The sequence below is a fragment of the Rhinoraja longicauda genome, chromosome 11, assembly GCF_053455715.1.
Source record: "Rhinoraja longicauda isolate Sanriku21f chromosome 11, sRhiLon1.1, whole genome shotgun sequence".
In the NCBI taxonomy this organism is placed as follows: domain Eukaryota; kingdom Metazoa; phylum Chordata; class Chondrichthyes; order Rajiformes; family Arhynchobatidae; genus Rhinoraja; species Rhinoraja longicauda.
The window spans coordinates 33818524-33838809 of record NC_135963.1 but is presented as its reverse complement, the minus strand read 5'-3'; the positions used below and the strand labels follow the sequence as shown (position 1 = coordinate 33838809).

The 20286-nt window shown below is 42.3% G+C and overlaps 1 protein-coding gene across 1 annotated transcript in view; it reads left to right on the top strand.

Annotated features, from left to right (window-relative positions):
* The window catches only part of cth (cystathionase (cystathionine gamma-lyase)), a 32024-nt gene extending 21518 nt beyond the window's left edge, over positions 1 to 10506 (top strand). The window contains exons 10-12 of the mRNA XM_078407352.1: positions 2574 to 2626; positions 8047 to 8185; positions 10204 to 10506. Coding sequence (XP_078263478.1) covers positions 2574 to 2626; positions 8047 to 8185; positions 10204 to 10233 — 222 coding nt within the window. The 3' untranslated portion in view covers positions 10234 to 10506. The remainder of the gene's footprint in view (positions 1 to 2573; positions 2627 to 8046; positions 8186 to 10203) is intronic.
* The last annotated feature ends 9780 nt before the right edge of the window (positions 10507 to 20286 follow it).

Sequence of the window (20286 nt, the reverse complement as noted above, 5' to 3'; positions counted from 1 at the left end):
GGAGGTGCAGTTGTAGTCTGGTGGGCTGACCTTTGCCGTGCTCGGGCCATGTGCCAGCTTTCTGATACCTTCTCCTACCAACCTGATGACCATGACCCCACAGATGAACATCAGGCCAATGTCTCTGATTTCATCACCTCTTGTGATCAGCCCTCCACAGCCTCCAACCTTATCGTCCCTAGCCCCGCATGGTCAGCTTCTACCTCCTCCCCAAAATCAACAAAAGAACTGCCCCGTGTCGATCGATTGTTTCTGTCTGCTCCTACCCCACTGAACTCCTCTCCATTCTGTGCTGAATGATTCCATTAATGACTAGGATATCTTGGAACATCCTCCTCTTTTTTTTTAGTAAACATGACTCCCCCCCTGCTATTGTAGATGGATCCCTCATCCATGTCTCCATTGTGTTCTGCAGTTTGGTCTGCCTAGGCTTGTTGGACCTCCTGGTTACTAACTATTTTAACTCCACTTCCCATTCCATACTGAGCTTTCCATCCTCTACATCCTCCTTATATTCCGTTTACAACCCAACAGTATAAACATTGAATGTTTTCATTTAGGTAACAACACCTCCCCCTCCCCCCCCACCCTCTACCCTTCTTCCTATGCCCCACCCTAGTACGCACCCATTTCTCCCATATCCTGTCCCCTTTTCCTCCACTCCACATATATCCCTCATTCTTGTTTTTACATTCCATTCCTCTTCTCTCCTTATCTGACATCGCTTTGTCTCCTTTTCGGTTTTAGTCCTTGTGCACCCATCCTTCATTCAAACTCCCTTCACCTATATTCCACCTATTACTTGCCAGGCTTTGCCTGCCACTACCTTCTCTCTTCGAGTTTCCTCTCCCTTACTACCATAAGTCTGAAGAAGGCTCAGACCCAAAATGTCGCTTATCTATGTCCTCCAGAGATGCTGCCAGACCTGCTGAGTTACTCCAGCGCTTCCCTATTTTGTAAACCAGCATCTTGCCGTTCCTTGCGTCTTCACTCTTAGCTTTGTGGTGACAGTGGTCTTCCAATGCTTATGCTGATCGGATATGTCCTGGCAAGAGAACAATTAAATCCTTAGTTGCCACAGCTTTATGGCAATAGCAAACAAGTACGCAATAATACAATAAATTAATGACAGTAATATGAAGTAATGAGATCTTGAGTGGAAAACCGAAGTCCATGGTGTAACCAAGTCCACAGCAGATCATAGTTGCTAATGTAGGGATGTGGTTAGTAGTGTTCAAGAGGCAGGTGGTTGCTAGGAAGGAACTGTTCTCGAACCTGGAGGTCACGTAGTTTGGGCTCCCATGCTTGTTTCTCAATTAGAGTAGTGGGATGAGAGCATGGGATGATGTAGGTCTTTGATATTGGCTATCTTGGTGAAGCAGGCCCCCCCGTAGATCCCTTCAATGGTGGGGAGGTCAGTGACCTCCTTCGTTCCTGGGTGTTGGAGTTACTATGATGCAATCAGTCTGTATGCTCGCTGCCATATATATCCATAGATGTTTGCTAAGAGTATTCAGCAACACACCAATTCTCCTCCAAAGGAAGTAGAGGTATTGATGAGCATTCATTGTGATTGCATCAATGTGCTGGGCCCAGGATAGATCTTAAATGTGCATGCCCATGAATGTAAAACTGTTGAATCTCTACACCACAGTCCCATTAATGAAGACTGGTTCATGGATCCATGTTATCCCTTCCTGAAGTTAACAATTAGCTCCTTGGGTTGTTAACATTTGAGAGCAAGATTGAGTGTCAGAACAATAGATTATCAATCTCCCTTCTGTATTCTGACATCAATTTCCATTATTCATACAATGGTGGTGTTAGAGCTTGGGAATTGTAGTGGGTCCAGGTCTTCACTACAAGGTAGGCCTGGTCACCTGCTTCCACTTATCACTTGCCAGGCTTTGTCCTGCCCCTCCTCTCTTCCAGCTTTCTTACCCCCCCCCTCCTGTCCCCCAGCCACAATCTGTCTGAAGAGGTTCCCGATCTGAAACATCAACAAATCCATGTTCTCCAGAGATGTTGTCTGACCCGCTGAGTTAATCCAACATTCTGTCTTTTTTTTTTCTTTACTACAAGAACCAGGTCCTTCCTAAAGCAGGACACGATATGCGTCATAACCAACCTCTTGAAGCACTTCATCACCACAGATATTAATGCCATCAGTCAGTAGTCATTAAGGCAGGTCACCTTGCTCTTTTTGGGCACTGATCTTCTGATATTGGTCTTGGTGACTGAGATTACCTGAGAAGGTATTTTGATGTTTTCCCCTATGAAGCGAGCATAGAAAGCATTGAGCTGATCCAGGAGGTGTACACCGCTATCAGTTGTTACTAATTGATTTGGAAATGTATTATTCATTTTCTCAAATATAATCTCAAAACAATTTATGAAAAGGCTTAAAGTTTAAAAAAGGATGCCATTTGCAAAGGGAACAATCTAGCATTTTTTTTTGCTAGCCCTCTTTTTGTAAAGAAGTATCTTTTGCTTTCCAGTAAAGCAATTGGTCTATTATATGTATCACATGCCTGAGCAGAATAATCCCATTTTCACTTTATAACATTTTTTAGATATTTTGCCTTGCCGAGAGTTTGGGAGGATATGAAAGCCTGGCTGAACATCCGTAAGATATTTTTCTTATTTTTCAAACTGATTGAAATCTAACAAGTCTTGGTTAATTTCACCATACAGCAATGATCGATGGATTTAAGCTGATGTCGCTGCCACATGACTCATCTTTTATTTAAAAAAATGTTAAATATAATAAGCTTAAATATTGTGGCGGGCAGGAAGGCACAAAGAAAAATGAACTGTAGCAATATTGGTTAAGCAAACAACATTGGTAAAGAGGAATCTTATTTGAGAGATCAACGAGTGAGGCCATGTGGATGAACAGTGGAGAAAAAAAAAGAAATGAGTGTTTGCCTTGTTGGAGTTTCCTTTAAGGGCCTGTCCCACAGGCGTTTTTAAGGCAACTGCCGGCGACTAGACTATCGCCGAACGTTTGCCAAGGTGTCGCGGGCATGATGGTGAGGAGTCTTCAAAGAATTGTAGCAGATCTCGGCACGTCACTGAAAAATTTTCCAGATAGAAATTTCTCGATGACAGCTGGCTTGTCGCCAGGTATTGTAGCTTATTGCGGGCGCTGTCGCATGCTGTCCCCAGGTTTGCTAGGTTGTCGCAGATGCATTTAGAAGCACGTAATATTAAATTAAGAAAAGGCATTTGAAGATACCAGAAGATAGTTTTGTTTAACCAATTTATTTACCATCAGGACATTTGACAGGTAGATTGGAGGCGACAGTTTGACGGTCAGGTAAGCGTGGGAATTTTGCGATGTTTCCGAAGACGGTGTAATCTCTTAGCCAGGTGCTAGCTTCACAAAAAAGTAACTTGTATCGACCTGACTCGGCATTGTCGTGGTCATTGTCGTAGGGTAAAAGAAAATGTTGGCGATCTGCTACGACTTTGCGAGTCACCGGCAGTCGCCTTAAAAATCGTGTAACTGGGACAGGCCCTTTAGCCTCCCAGTTGGAGGGAGATTATAATACAATTATGTTGGTAACTGCAAAAATAATAAAACAATAACCATAAAAGAATCTGGAGAAACTGAGATAGTAGTAGAGGGAAGAATAGAGATAAGGATTTCTTCAAAGGTACTCAAACTTTTAAAATTGTTATGTTGCAATTTCAACCAGGAGGGAGTGAACCTGATTTGTGGAAAAGTGGCTAGTGGAGGACATTTTAGAAATTGCAATCGTAACAAAGTTAGACCAGGAGTACAACTTTTAAATTGGGGAAAAGTGAGTTATAGACAATAGGTGCAGGAGTAGGCCATTCGGCCCTTCGACCCAGCACCACCATTCAATGTGATCATGGCTGATCATTCTCAATCAGTACCCCGTTCCCGCCTTCTCCCCATACCCCCTGACTCCGCTATCCTTAAGAGCTCTATCTAGTTCTCTCTTGAATGCATTCAGAGACTTGGCCTCCACTGCCTTCTGAGGCAGTGAATTCCACAGATTTACAACTCTCTGAAAAAGTTTTTCCTCATCTCCGTTCTAAATGGCTTACCCCTTATTCTTAAACTGTGGCCCCTGGTTCTGGACTCCCCCAACATTGGGAACATGTTTCCTGCCTCTAACGTGTCCAACCCCTTAATAATCTTATATGTTTCGATAAGATCTCTTCTCATCCGTCTAAATTCCAGTGTATACAAGCCTTTCATCAGGCTATGATGCAAGTCAGCTAAAGTGTACTAGAGACCTATACTTCAAAGTTCATCCTGGTCAGAACTATGCAAGGTATTCAACATGAAAGAGTTTCAGACCAAATTGGTCCCGAGAAAATACTATTCTGGACATTTATTAACCAAGGCATAACATTAAATAGATTAAAGCTAGGGTAGTGTGTGTTGTTTTGACAATAATATAATAAAGGATGAGAAGCTATAGAGATCTGTGGTTATGGGCAAGACTGAAGAAGTGGCTGGAGATATATGATGAATGATCTAGCTAGATGGCTTGAACAGGAAGGAAATATTTGGTAGTGATGTTGATGAAATAAGAGTTAGAAGGAAGTCAACAAAAACTATTTATTTGCAAGGCTCTGGTGAATGGGTAATTTGCTGCTGAGAAAAAAAAACATTTTTAAACATCAAATATACTTGGATGAATATGTGAAGAGCTTTAAGCCTTTCTAGCCTTGTATACTGGAAAATAGGAATAATATTAAAAAATCCATTTTGGTAAGCACAACACAACTGTCCTCCTGTCGTGCCATAAATTTAATTGATTCCAGGGTTATACAGAAGCACCTGCTGCATCCGTGGCAGTTTTCTATTTTCCAAATAGACAATAGACAGTAGGTGCAGGAGGAGGCCATTCGGCCCTTCGAGCCAGCACCACCATTCAATGTGATCATGGCTGATCATTCTCAATCAGTACCCCGTTCCTGCCTTCTCCCCAAACCCCCTGACTCCACTATCCTTAAGAGCTCTATCTAGCTCTCTCTTGAATGCATTCAGAGAATTGGCCTCCACTGCCTTCTGAGGCAGAGAATTCCACAGATTCACAACTCTCTGACTGAAAAAGTTTTTCCTCACCTCAGTTCTAAATGGCCTACCCCTTATTCTTAAACTGTGGCCCCTTGTTCTAGACTCCCCCAACATTGGGAACATATTTCCTGCCTCTAAAGTGTCCAACCCCTTAATAATCTTGTACGTTTCGATAAGATCTCCTCTCATCCTTCTAAATTCCAGTGTATACAAGCCTAGTCGCTCCAGTCTTTCAACATATGACAGTCCCGCCATTCTGGGAATTAACCTAGTAAACCTACGCTGCACACCCTCAATAGCAAGAATATCCTTCCTCAAATTTGGAGACCAAAACTGCAGACAGTACTCCAGGTGTGGTCTTACTAGGACCCTGTACAACTGCAAAAGGACCTCTTTGCTCCTATACTCAACTCCTCTTGTTATGAAGGCCAACATTCCATTGGTTTTCTTCACTGCCTGCTGTACCTGCATGCTTCCTTTCAGTGACTGATGCACTAGGACACCCAGATCTCATTGAACGTCCCCTGTTCCTAACTTGACACCATTCAGATAATACTGTGCCTTCCTATTCTTGCCACCAAAGTGGATAACCTCACACTTATCCACATTAAACTGCATCTGCCATGCATCCACCAACTCACACAACCTGTCCAAGTCACCCTGCAACCTCATAGCGTCTTCCTCACAGTTCACACTACCACCCAGCTTTGTATCATCTGCAAATTTGCTAATGTTACTTTTAATCCCTTCATCCAGGTCATTAATGTATATTGTAAATAGCTGCGGTCCTAGCACTGAGCCATGCGGTACCCCACTAGTTACTGCCTGTCATTCTGAAAGGGACCCATTTATCCCCACTCTTTGCTTTCTGTCTGTCAACCAATTTTCTATCCATGTCAATACCCTACCTTCAATACCATGTGCTCTAATTTTGCCAACTAATCTCCTATGTGGAACCTTGTCAAAGGCTTTCTGAAAGTCAAGGTACACCACATCCACCGGCTCTCCCCTGTCAATTTTCCTAGTTACATCCTCAAAGAATTCCCAGAAGATTAGCCATGCATGATTTCCCCTTCGTAAATCCATGCTGACTCGTAACAATCCTGTTACTACTATCCAAATGCTCTGCAATTTTGCCTTTTATAATTGACTCCAGCATCTTCCCCACCACTGATGTCAGACTAACTGGTCTATAATTTCCCGTTTTCTCTCTCCCTCCTTTCTTAAAAAGTGGGACAACATTAGCTACTCTCCAATCCACAGGAACTGATCCTGAATCTATAGAACATTGGAAAATGATCACCAATGCATCCACAATTTCTAGCGCCACCTCCTTAAGTACTCTGGGATGCAGACCATCAGGCCCTGGGGATTTATCAGCCTTCAGTCCCATCAGTCTACCCAACACCATTTCCTGCCTAATGTGAATTTCCTTCAGTTCCTCTGTCACCCTAGGATCTCTGGCCACTAGAACATCTGGGAGTTGCTTGTATCTTCCTTAGTGAAGACAGATCCAAAGTACCGGTTCAACTCGTCTGCCATTTCCATGTTCCCCATAATAAATTCCCCCGCTTCTGTCTTCAAGAGACCCACATTTGCCTTGACTATTTTTTTCCCTCTTTACACACCTAACAAAGCTTTTACTATCATCCTTTATATTATTGGCTAGTTTACCCTCGTACCTCATCTTTTCTCCCCGTTTTGCCTTCTTAGTCATCTTCTGTTGCTCTTTAAAAGTGTTCCAATCCTCTGGCTTCCCACTCTTCTTTGCTTTGTTGTACTTCTGCTCTTTTATTTTTATGCTGTCCTTGACTTCCCTTGTCAGCAACGGGTGCCTCTTACTCCCCTTGGAATCTTTCCTCCTCTTTGGGATAAATTGATCATGCAACTTCTGCATTATTCCCAGGAATATCTGTCATTGCTGTTCCACCGTTGTCCCTGCTAGGGCCTCCATCCAGTCAATTCTGGCCAGCTCATGCCTCTGTAATCCCCTTTGCTATACTGTAATACTGACACGTCCGATTTTCCCTTCTCCCTCTCAATCACTACTTCCATAGTGAAATTGCTTTTAAGCAGTAAGTGACCGCAGGTTTCGTTTAGTTGATAGATACAGCACGGAAACAGGCCCTTCGGCCCGCCGAGTCTGCGCCAACTAGCAACCCCCATTACACTAGCACACACTGCACCCTAGGGCCAATTTACAATTTTTACCGAAGCCAATTAACCTATTCGTCTTTGGAGCGTGGGAGGAAACCGGAGCACCCGGGGAAAACCCATGCGGTCATGGGGAGAATGTACAAACTGTACAGCCAGCATCCACAGTCAGGATCAAATCTGAGTCTCTGGTGCTGTAAGGTAGCAACTCTACCACTGCGCTACTGTGCCGCCTAGTTTTGGACTGTGCATTTGTGCCTATTAGACGCTGTGTTGAAATTGCCTAAACACATTTAATTTTGCATATCTGCACTTTTCCATACGACTTTATAGCACTTGACCTTACACATGGAGTTCAAACAAATTAGTAATTTGGTTAGTACAGGCCCATAACCACCCAATGTCAACTCCCCCAACAACATCCAAAAAATATCTAATAAGGTGCTGTCTGTTCCAAAAACGTTTTTTCGGGTTCTACATATTGGAACGAGGCAAGTGACATGACGTCTGTCTGTCTTGCTTTCGAATTGCCTATTTCAAAATAAAGGAGGGAAGAATAATAGTAATGATTGTTATTTCTGTGTAGAGCTTTGCAACCCAAGTCCAATGTATGTCTAGCTAGGTACATTGTTCAAGTATAGTTTGGTATTTTAAATTAATCATTCTGATCTGGATTGTTTTAACGACTGTTCTTGATCAATGGAAGAAGTTATAAAAATGATTGTTGCAAATGCTATGGTTCCAATTAGATTTCAAGTGGCTGTCTTTGGGGTTGGTGTTTAACAGGGCTTGTCCTTAACACCAGAACAACAATGCACTTTATTCTCTCTTAGGGCACTTATGACGCATGCTTCTGTCCCAGTGGAGGATCGCGTAGCATTGGGGATCAGTGATACCCTGATCAGATTATCCGTTGGTTTGGAGGATGTGGAGGACATCATTGAAGACATACATCAAGCTCTAAAAGTTGCAGTAAGAAAGCAAATCTAATTTTTAAAAGAAAATGGATATATGCTCTTGCATGTTAATATTGAGCTTTACGCCAAAATATTTAAGTAAAAGTAGGAAGTGCAAGTTTGTTACTGTTAATGGTACTTGGCATGCTTCCATTCTCTTGCCTTTCACCACTGATGAACAATCTGAATTGAGATGGACAATTGCAGAAATTCCTTGATGAGCCATGGCTGCATTTGGTTCAACATACACAGCAATGCTATAAATCTAGAGGTAGTTGTGTCAGAGATTTGGGGTAACATTGAAACAGAAAATAGGTGCAGGAGGAGGCCATTTGGCCCTTCGAGCCAGCGCTGTCATTCATTGTGACCATGGTTGACCATCCATAATCTATAACCAGTGCCTGCCTTCTCCTCATATCCCTTGATTCCACTAGCCCCCTAGAGCTCTATCTAACTCTCTTTTAAATTCATCCAGTGAATTGGCCTCCACTGCCTTCTGTGACAGCGAATTCCACAAATTCACAACTCTCTGGGTGAAAAAGTTGCTTCTCACTTCAGTTTTAAATGGCCTCCCCTTTATTCTTAGACTGTGGTCCCTGGTTCTGGACTCTCCCAACATTGGGAACATTTTTCATGCATTTGGCTTGTTCAGTCCTTGTATCATTTTATACATCTCTATAAGATCCCCTTTCATCCTTCTAAACTCCACTGAATACCAGCCCAATCTTCCCTGATATGACAGTTCCGCCATCACGGGGATGAACCTTGTGAACCTTCGCTGCACTGCCTCAATAGCAAGGATGTCCTTCCTCAAATTAGGGGACCAAAACTGTACACAATACTCCAGATGTGGTCTCACCAGGGCCCTATACAACTGCAGAAGGATCTCTTTACTCCTATACTCAAATCCTCTCTTTATGAAGACCAACATGCCATTAGCTTTCTTCACTGCCTGCTGTGCCTGCACGCTTACTTTCAGTGACTGGTGTACAAGGACACCCAGGTCTCGTTGCACTTCCCCTTTACCTAACCTGACACCATTGAGATAATTATCTGCCTCCTCGTTTTTGCCACCAAAGTGGATAACCTCACATTTATCTACATTATACTGCATCTGCCATCTAAAGTCACCCTGCAGAATCTCGTTCCTCTTCTTCCCAACGTCGTTTGTGCTGACATGCACTACCACTTCCAGCTGCTCTCCTTCACCCTTGAGGATGCTCTGCAATCAGTCCATGACGTCCTGGATCCTGGCACCAGGAAGGTAACACACCATCCTGGAATACTTGTTGCCGCAGAAACCTCTGTCTACTTCTCACGATGGAGTTCCCTATTACTGTGGCTCTGCCTGATGTCGGTCTCTTCGGCTTTGCCTCAGCGTCATGTTTTGCCTTGCAGACTTGTCCGCCGTTCAGACTGGAAATGTTTTCTGTCCCCACTGCTTCTGAAGAAGGGTCTCGACCCGAAACGTCACCCATTCCTTCTCTCCCGAGATGCTGCCTGACCTGCTGAGTTACTCCAGCATTTTGTGAATAAATCCAAGAGGGTGAACCTGTTTTCAAGAGGTTCAACCCCCAGGGTCTCCTGTACTCCAAGCTTCCTTCCCTTCCTCACCGTCATCCACCTTCTCTCTTCCGGTACCTTCGGTACTTCCATAGTATTGTTTTGAGGACAATGGAAGCTATAAGATTTATTAGTAAGATGCAATGTTAGAATGCAGGAGCTGATGCATTCTCTTGCAACACCAAAGTAGTTTTGCTCCTTATTTTACCACCAGCAGGAATTTTCAGGGGAATTGTATATTATTGCCGACAAGATATTATACCCTGCACTGTAACGTCCTGGTCTGCTTGTTGATGGTTGCCAAGAAATAATAATCGCTAGACCCCCTTTCCTCCCCCAACAAAATATATAATTCTCCCCCCACCATCTCTCCCGTTCTACCTGAGATAGTTATCATTTTAATAGAGAATAAAGATTCATGTTTTTTAATTGTGGAAGAGGAATTTCACTTTTATTAATTTACTTCTCCAGCATCCAAACGTGGTAACATCGGCCATATAAAGCAACAAGTGTTCCTTGGAAGAAACGTAATCACAAACAGGGAACAGACCTCAAGAAGATTGGCAAAAAAGTTGAATCAATTGCAACATTTGAGTTAATTTCAACCTCTTGAATTCTTTTAATCTGATTGTACAGATGAATAGCAAATTTATGCCTATTTGAAATTAAGTTTACTGAATAGGAAATGATTGAATCATTTAAAAAAAACAATTTTATCTTTCTTGGGAATGAAGGGAGAAAACTGTAAAACTATTAAATATTACTGAAGTCAAATGGATGTTCTCCTTTCCTGACCTAGAAATTCACTTACTCTCATGTCAGTCTGCTGGAGCTGTTATTTTTATATATCCAATATATTCCTAGGAGAGACAATTGTTTTCTAGATTTTTCCAAATTGGAAACTGTTCCATGTGAAAGAGAATTGTACCACATGGCTGTGTTGACACTCAGTCCAGCCTTTGAATAAACTCACACATTGTTTTTTCAAGTATTGTTAGGCAGAAGAAGTGAAAAAGGAAGAGCAATGAGGCAAGCCAGCACTTCATGAAACCATGATATCCTTGTGACAAAAAGCTCATTTTGAGAGATTTGAGAAGGAATGTGAGGTATGGGTGCTTGTAAAGCATGGCACATCTAAATAAGGGTCTCGACTTGAAACGTCACCTATTCCTTTTCTCCAGAGACGCTGCCTGACCCGCTGAGTTACTCCAGCACTTTGTATCTATCTTCATTCTATTCTATCCTTTACTCCCAGGGTAACAATGTTTCAAGTCAATATCCTTTTACATCACGTAGCAAACAATGTTACTTAAAGCTTGGTTTGTGAGTGGTCAATGATAAATTATCTTTAAACACAGGTAGCGGTAGATGCCTGGAATGCACTGCAATGGCACGTGGTAGAAGCAAATACCATGACAATGTTTAAATGGCATTTAGACAATCACCTGACAGACAGAAATTAGAGGGATATGGGCCACGCGCAGGCAGATGGGGACTAATTAGATTGTTATCATGGCACAGCATAGTGGGTTGAAGGGCTTATTTCTGTACTGCTCTCTCCACCGCAGATGTGAAGCAAACCGGTTTGTAATTGCTGGGGATTTCTCTGTTGCCCTGACAATTTATCCACCTTTAAGTCTGCTAAGTCATTGAGTGTCTCTTGAGTTGTAACTTTAATTAATTTTGATGATTTCAAAATTGCAAGATCGGAACAGCAGGCACTTTTGAAAAGCAGTGCCTGCATCACAGAAAATAAAAGACTCCCATTCAATACTGTGGGATAATGAGTCCAAGGGAATGAAGCATGGGTTAGTGAAGGCACTGTATACATTTCAATGTTTGTAAAGACTCAGTTTGCTGAGGCTTTCAGAAAAGCAATGCCATCACAGGCTGGGGTTGTTGCATGAGACAGAGGCACACATTTGAAGCTTCCTGTAAAATGACCTGCGCCTTACTGGGCTTGTTGGTGTGCCTTGTCAATTACTCTGAAATGGCATCTACTCTTAATGTTATCTGAAGTGGGTTCTACTCTTAATGTTATCGCTCACAAATTGTTTCTTTGCATGCATTGTGAAGCAGGTGGGATTTTTCCAGATGATACAGATTATTTATTTGTTTGTTGAGACGCACAATTATTTAAGTTTCCTATGATAACAATATTCATAATGAGCAAGAACTCAAACTCATTTTCGTGATCCATTTTCTGAAGCATACAGGTGTCATTGAATAATGGCAATAGGAGCAGTACCAGGTGCTCAGATAATTTTATAAAACATAAGAGATATAAACATAAGGGATATTTGTACAACAGTTGGTGAGTTCATCACTGACCCTACATTAACAGGTTAGAAGGTTGAGCCAACCTGTGACATACTCCTGGAATTGGCTGAAAAATTGTAGTGCTTCGAGAGAAATGGAACCATCAATGGAATTGAAGGCTTTGTCACGTTTGTGGATGATTCCAAGATAGGTGGATGGGCAGGTAATGTTGAGGAAGCAGGGAGGCTGCAGAAGGATTTGGACAGCTTGGGAGAGGGCAAAGAAGTGGCAAATGGAATACAATGTAGCAAGTGTACGGTCGTGCACTTTACTGGAGGGAATAAAGGTGTAGACTACTTTCTAAATGGGGAGGGGATTCCAAAATTGGAGGTGGAAAGGGTCTTGGGAGTGCTGGTGCAGGATTCCCAAAAGGGTAACTTGCAGGATGAGTCGGCGGTAAGGAAGGCAAGTGCAATGCTAGCATTGATTTCGAGGACTAGAATGTAAAAGCAAGGATGTAATGTTAAGGCTTTATAATGCATTAATGAGGCTGCATTTGGCATATTGTGGGCCCCATATCTGAGGAAGGATGCGCTCCTATACTCAATTTCTCTCGTTATGAAGGTCAACATGCCATTAGCTTTCTTCACTGCCTGCTGTACCTGAACGCTTACTTTCAGTGACTGGTGTACAAGGTCACCTAGGTCTTGTTGCACTTCCCCTTTGCCTAATCTGACGCCATTGAGATAGTAATCATCACCTGGCATTACATTAGCCATGTGTCAACCTCCAAACCTGGAGCAGTGCTGGTTCACAAACCTTGGATCATAGGGATTTGATCAATGCAGCCTTCACCCTTCTCAGAGATAATTGGAAAGGAAGAGATGTTGGTCTGTACTTTCACAGTAGCTGGCACATGAATCAATAGACACTGACAGATTGTCACACAACCCCTTTGAAGGTAACAAAATGTTGATGAGGGCCTTTGCCGTAGATGTCTATATGGACATCAGCAAGGCCTTTGATAAGGTTCTGCATGGTAGGTTCTGGAAGGTTAGGTCGCATGGAGAACTACCTAACTAGATACAAAATTGGTTTCATGGAAGGAAGCAGAGGGTGATGGTGGAAAGGTGTTTTTCAGAATGGAGACATGTGACGAGTGGTGTGTCTCAGGATTCAGTGCTGGGCCAATTGCAGTCTTGTTTATTTCAACAATTTGGATGAAAATGTTCAAGGCATGGTCGCAGATGACACCTAAAGTTGGTAGTCTCTCAGATAGTGAAGATGGTTATCAAAAATTACAGTAGGTTCTTGATCAGCTGGGCAAGTGGGCAGAGGAATGGCAAAAGGAGTTTAATGCAGATAATTGCACGGTGTAGCATTTTGAGAAGTCAAACCAGGGCAGTACCTTTACACTGAATGATAGGATCCCAGAGTGTTTTAGAGCAGAGGGATCTAGAGTACAGGTACATACTTCCCTGAAAATGGCATCACAGGTATGTAGGTTGGTCGAGAAGGCTTTTGTTACATTGGATATCATCCGCCAGGATTTGGGTATAGAAATTGGGACATAATGTTACAGTTGCACAGACATTGGTGAGTCCTCTGTGTGGAGGTCTGGCCAACCTGCTATAGGATGTTAACTTAGAAATAGTGCAGAGAAGTTTTACGAGAACGTTGTCAGGACTTGAGGGGCTGAGCTGTAGGGAGAGGTTGGACAAGCTAGGACTTTATTCCTTGGATCACAGGAGGTTGAGGGATGATCGTATAGAGGTGTATAAAATCATGAGAGGAATAGATAGGGCAAATGCATCGTCTTTCAGCCAGGGTTAGGGAATCATAAAACAAGGACATATGTTTCAGCTGAGAGGAGCAAGATTTAATACAAACCTGAGGAGCAACTTTTTTACTCAAAGGATGGTGGGTATATGGAATTAACTTCCAGAGGAGGTAGTTGAGGCAGGAATTATAACAAACACTTGGACAGGTACATGGATGGGAAAAGTTTAGATAGATATGGGCCAAATGCAGGCTAAACTAGCATAGAAGGGGCAACTTGATTGGACATGTTGGGCCAACGGGCTTGTTTCTGTGCTGTATTACTCTATGACTGCAACTCAGCAGATCAGACAGCAGCTCTAGGATATGGATGGATGACGTTTCAGCAAGGGAACTTTATTCAGGTGTGATTGGAATAAGGAGTGAAAGCTGGAGCAGAGGTGGAGGCAGGACAAAGCCAGCAAGTGATAAGTGGACGTTGGTGAGGGGGGGGGGGGTTGATTGGCAGATCATAAAACAATGAGAAAATATGCTATCCATTAAGTGCACAATGTACCACATATTTGCATATTCCTGCTGCAATCAGGACCAATCTCAGTAGTAAAATTGATCAAAATGCTTCCAGTTGCAAACTTGTTTTGAATAACCTGTTTTTCTTCTTTCAAGACTTGTATGTTCATAGAAAGGAGTGATTGAAGAACATTACAAAAATGGCACATCAGCTTCAAGGAATAATCGTCGACGCTGAGGCAGCAGATAATACTAGTAGGAAACAGTCGGGCATTCTGGAGAGCAACCCGTATGCAAAGCGTCATTCTGTCATAATCAGTGCAACACCCAATAACTTCACTGCCAGATCACCCTTGAGCCAGCCTGTGTACTGGGCTTTTTTTTCACTATCTCCTGCAATTCTTGTGGATGAAGAGGCCCAGATTAGCCGATCCCTCACTCATACCCACACCCGAGAGAAATTGATGAGGAGGAGCTGGCTCTGAGTAATGACAAGGCTTCTGGCATCTTCCTGATTGCAAATTATTTAAACATCATTGATAAAACACCTCTGACACATTTCATAGAGATATTACAGACTATTTAAAAACATATTTAAAAAAAAATATTTAAAAACTATTCTGATATTAATTAGAGAGGTAGAGAGAGAGCAAGATAGAGAGAGAGAATGAGATAGATAGAGCGAGATAGAGAAGGGAGAGGGCAAGGTGGGGCGGGGACGCGGTGGGAAGACAAGCATGGTATAGGGAGAGCAATGGGTAGAGAAAATGAGGTGTACAAAGATTGAGGTAGAGGGAGAGGAAATGAGGTCTGTGACTACCAGAGATTCAATGGCTTGATCAGATCTGGAGAGAGGTAGCAGGTTGCACCTCCGGGCTGATGTTTGGCTTCTGCCAGTTACAGGTCAGTTTACCAAGCGTAATAACTTTAACTGTCGTGATATCATTGGGGTTTGTCCTTAGTCAATGGGGTGCTGTTAGTGTAGAGAAGGGTAGTTTACTGACAGTAAGAGAAGTGGAACAATTGAAACAGAGCTTGTGTCTCAATTGTTCCACCCCTTGTGTCAATAGCTCTAAATAAGTCTAGAGAAGGCACAAGGCCAGAGGGAGTGGCCTAAATAGACTAGTGAATCTTGGACATGGGAGCAAAGATCCGGGATGAAGACTCGTGGCCAAAGGAATGAACACGAGATAGAGCTGGCAGAAATAGAGTTCCACTACATTTGGGCTTGGAATTCATTAAGATGGGAACATTGAAAGATGATGTTGAGGCCTCTGCTGGGCACTGACTGTTTGGGATCAGAAAGAGGGATATCAAAAGGGATAGTGAGTAAGTACAGGAGGTGAAACCTCAGGAAGCAATTGGATAGAGGAATGAGGAAAGGACTGAGAATGAATATTATAATTAGTTATAAAGTCATAGAGGTAGAAACAGGACATAGAAGCAGATCCTTCTATGGTGTGACATATGCCAACTGTCAATTCTGACCAAGGTGGCATATTGGGCTAGTTCAATTTGCCTGCATTTGTCCCATGGTTCTCTATGTTCTTCCTATCCATATATCTGTCCAAGTGCCTTTTAAAAGCATAATTATATCCGCTTCTGTAGCTTCCTCAGGCAACTCATTCCAGATGCAGACTATCAGCTGAGAGGAAAGGTTACACCTGAAGCCCCTCTTAAATCTCTCCACTCTCACTTTAAGCCTCTGCCCTCTAGTGTTAGAATCCTCTATCCTGGGAAAAAGACTGTGACCATTGACTTTATCCATGCCCCACATGATCTTGAACAACTCAATAAGATCATCCTACATTTCAAAAACCTAACCTATCCAACCTCTCCCTATAACGCTAGCCCATGTAACATCCTGGTTAATCTCTTTTGTACCCTTTCCAACTTAATGATATCCTTCCTGTAGCTGGGTGAAAAGAACTGCACACAGTACTCCAACGACTTGTACAGGCACATAACAATGACCCAACTGTTGTACTCAATTGCCTTCCAAATGAAGGCAAGCATTCTTCATCACCAAACTGTTCACCCTATTCACCACCTTTACTTTACTGCTGTACTCCCAGGTCTCCCCACTCTTCAACACTACAAGGCACACCATTTACTATGCAACACCTGCTTTGGTTTGACATATCAAAGTTAAATTCCATTTGCCATTCCTTGGTCCACTTTCCCAACTGATCTAGACCTTGTTGTAAACTTACATTTCCTTCCTCATTGTCTGTCAAACACCACTTTTGGTGTAATTTGTAAATTTAGTAACTTCATTGCCATCCAAATCATTAATGTATATCATGAACAGCAGTGGACTCAACACACCATTGATCACAGGCCTCTAATCAGAAAAAACACCCTCCACAACTACACTTTGACTCCTTCCACCAAGCCAATTTTGAATCCATTTGGTTAGCTCGCCTTGGATTCCGTGTGATTCAACCTTTCAGACAGCTGACTATGAAGAACCTTGTCAAAGGCCTTGCTACAGTTAATGTAAACAACCTTTACTGCCCTGCCCTCATCGATCCTCTTGGTGATTTCAAAAACACCAGATAGAGTTTTTCAGACAATGCTTCCCACACAAAGCCATGTTCACTATATCCTAGCCGTCTGTGCCTACACAAATGGTGGTGGAACCTATCCCTTAGAATCCTAACCAACAATTTGCCCACCATTGACAACACGCTCACTGGCCTCTAGTTTTCATTAGTCCTTGCAGCCCTTCTTAAATAATGGTACAGCTTTAGTCACCCTCCAGCCTTCAGGAACTTCCGTGGCAACAATAATGCAAATATCTCTGCAAAAGCCTCTGCAATTTTCTCCTGAGCCTCCCACAAGGTCTGAAAGTGAACTTGATCGGGTTGTGAGGAGTTATCCACCCTAATTTGCTTGAAAAGTGCCAATACCACTTTGGTAATTCGTATATATTCTAAGACATCACAACTCCTACACCTCAATTCCTTAGATTCCATGATCTCAGTAAAAATGGATGGGAAGTATTCATTTAATATCTCCTCGTGGTTCTACACAAAGATGCAATACTGATCTTTAAGAAGACCTATTCTTTCCTAAGCCAGCCTGTTATTCTTAATATATCTGTAGAATCTTTTGGGATTTTCTTTTACTTTGCCTGGCAGCTTAGAAGACTTGACATTTGTGATCTTTGACATCAGCATTTTCATTTAGTTGTTTGATGTATTCTTTTAGAAAACTTTACTGAATGCTTTCGATAAACTCGTCACATGAGTTACTTCTGCAAATTTAATTTGTCTAGTCTATAACTAAATTTTAAAAAACACAATTACGGAGATATCCTTGTTACTAACTCATTTAATGCTCTGTTTTGTATTCTGTCCAACATTAAGATTGTTAGAGTGCCTTTAAATTACTCCTACTAATGTTTTCTGCTCTTTGGAATTTCATAGCGGCACCAATAATGATTCAATATGCCAATATTCTAAGGTTATTTCCAAAAGTTTTGCCTCATCCTTTATTATCAGGGCTACAACATCATGTTTTCCATTTTTCATTTTTATAAATCAAGCACCTTAGGATATTTAGCTTTAAAAAAAATGACCAGCTCGGAACCAGAACTCAGTAATAGATTTCAATCAAACAAACAAAATTCTGCTCTAACACGCTGATTTTTTAAATGGATTCTTAATGCACCTTCCATTTTGCCATTGTTCAATCCATGCTGCTATCTAGGATTTCATTCCCGTTGGATAGAGTTCGTCTTTAAATTCGTCTTTAAATTATAAATTCAATTTACAAAAACACTGAACTAAATTAGATTTATTTGAATGCAGACTTCTGGTCTACTCTCTTATTGTACAGTTTGGTTTATGTTTCATAACTTACATTCACATAGTGTCTTCCATAAAGCGAAACATTACAAGAACTTAGAGGGTCTTGCAAAATTAAATATCAAGTCTAATGAGGAGATACAGGAACTGGGTGCTCAAGGGCTTGGCCAGAAAGTGGTAGATGTCACAGAATGATAAAAGGACAAGCGGAAGATTCAATAAAAGAATGCTACTCCTGGTGCCTGGACAGCTGAAGATCTGCCATTAATAATAGCACACTTAAATCAGACAGAATTGGAGGATCTTGGAGATTTCAGCCTGGAGGAGGTTATAGTAAGAAGGAAAGATTTGTATAGAAGGATAAGAATTATCTTTCCAAACACCTATTTAAAATTGTAATTGTCTCTGCCTCTGTCATCCCTCCAGATCTCCTTGAAATTTCCCCCCACTCGCCTTAAACATGTGGCCTCTAGTTTTAGATTCCCCTATCTTGGAAAAAATATTGACTATCCTATCCATGTTCCTCACTCTTATAAGCCTTTTTAACGTTATCCCTCAGCCACCCACATTACAGTTTGAATAAATCCAGCCAATTGCTCAGAAAGTGGCCTAAAGTCTTGCAGTGAATTTGGGAAGATTTATAGTCCCTCAAGTGGGACATGGCTACGTAGGCTTACGTAGGTAGAGGGGTGGTTGCAGGAAGCAGTAACAGGTGTGGTTGTAGGGTCATAGGTTATGGAATAGGAATGAGCAGAGGAGGTGGCAGGAGGTGCAGATCGAGCACAGCCTGCAACAGCTGTGTCGAGCGGCAGCAGCTGTGAAAGGATCAACAACATCATGCTGGGCCAGGCCGAACCCTACACCGTCAATATCCCCACATTCACCCAGTACCGCCAGGACATTGTGCCTTAAAATGCAGAGACGTGAGAAGAAATGCACGTCTCCTTAGGCCAAGATCAGACTTTATATATTTTCAGAGAACTGAAATTTTATAGATGCAAGATTGTGTGCTATCCCAGAAGGGGATCACTGATTAACCACTGTACATTTGACGGCCACAGGGAAAAAAGATCTCCTGGGGCGTTCTGTGCTGCACCTTCATGGGAACAGTCTGTTGCTGAAGGTGCTCCTCAGGTTGACCAATGTGTCAATGAGGGGGTGAGATGTATTGTCCAAGAAGCATCCTCCGTTCCGAGACCACCTCCAATGAATCCAACTCCACTTTGCACAAATACCATTTCTATTCCAATTATTTTTTTTGAGTAGTTTGGAAGTGGATGTTGTGGTCATTGCCACAGTGCATTTAAACAGTCAACAGGTCTAAATCATTGTATGAACTTCATGGTCATTTGAGCCAATTTAAATGTAAGAAACTGGGTTTATTTCTCACCTACTGAATGAATTTCTAAGCTAGATTGTTGACCAAGACAAAGACTATCACAAAATGCTGGAGTAACTCAGCAGGTCAGGCAACATCTCTGGAGAGAAGGAATGGATGATGTTTTGGGTTGAGACCCTTCTTCAGACAATCTGAAGAAAGGTCTCGACCCAAAATGTCACCCATTCCGTCTCTCCAGAGATGCTGCCTGACCCGTTGGGTTACTCCAGCATTTTGTGATAGTCTTTGTACCAGCATCTGCAGTTATAGGGCGGCACGGTAGCGCAGCGGTAGAGTTGCTGCTTTACAGTGAATGCAGCGCCGGAGACTCAGGTTCGATCCTGACTACGGGTGCTGCACTGTAAGGAGTTTGTACGTTCTCCCCGTGACCTGCGTGGGTTTTCTCCGAGATCTTCGGTTTCCTCCCACACTCCAAAGACGTACAGGTATGTAGGTTAATTGGCTGGGGAAATGTAAAAATTGTCCCTAGTGGGTGTAGGATAGTGTTAATGTACGGGGATCACTGGGCGGCACGGACTTGGTGGGCCGAAAAGGCCTGTTTCCGGCTGTATATATATGATATGATATGATATGATATTTTCCTAAGACAAAGACTAATATTGAATGACATATTACAGGAAAACAGACTGGTAAACACTGCCATAATTTGAAGTCACAATACTGAAATTAAAAGATTACAACATAATAAATAACATGAAGCAAGGAAATGCCTCTTAGCTGATCAACTTCCAAAATTATTCGTAGTTGCAAATTGTAAGGCACGCAAAAATCTGGAATTTATTGTTGTGTTTTTGA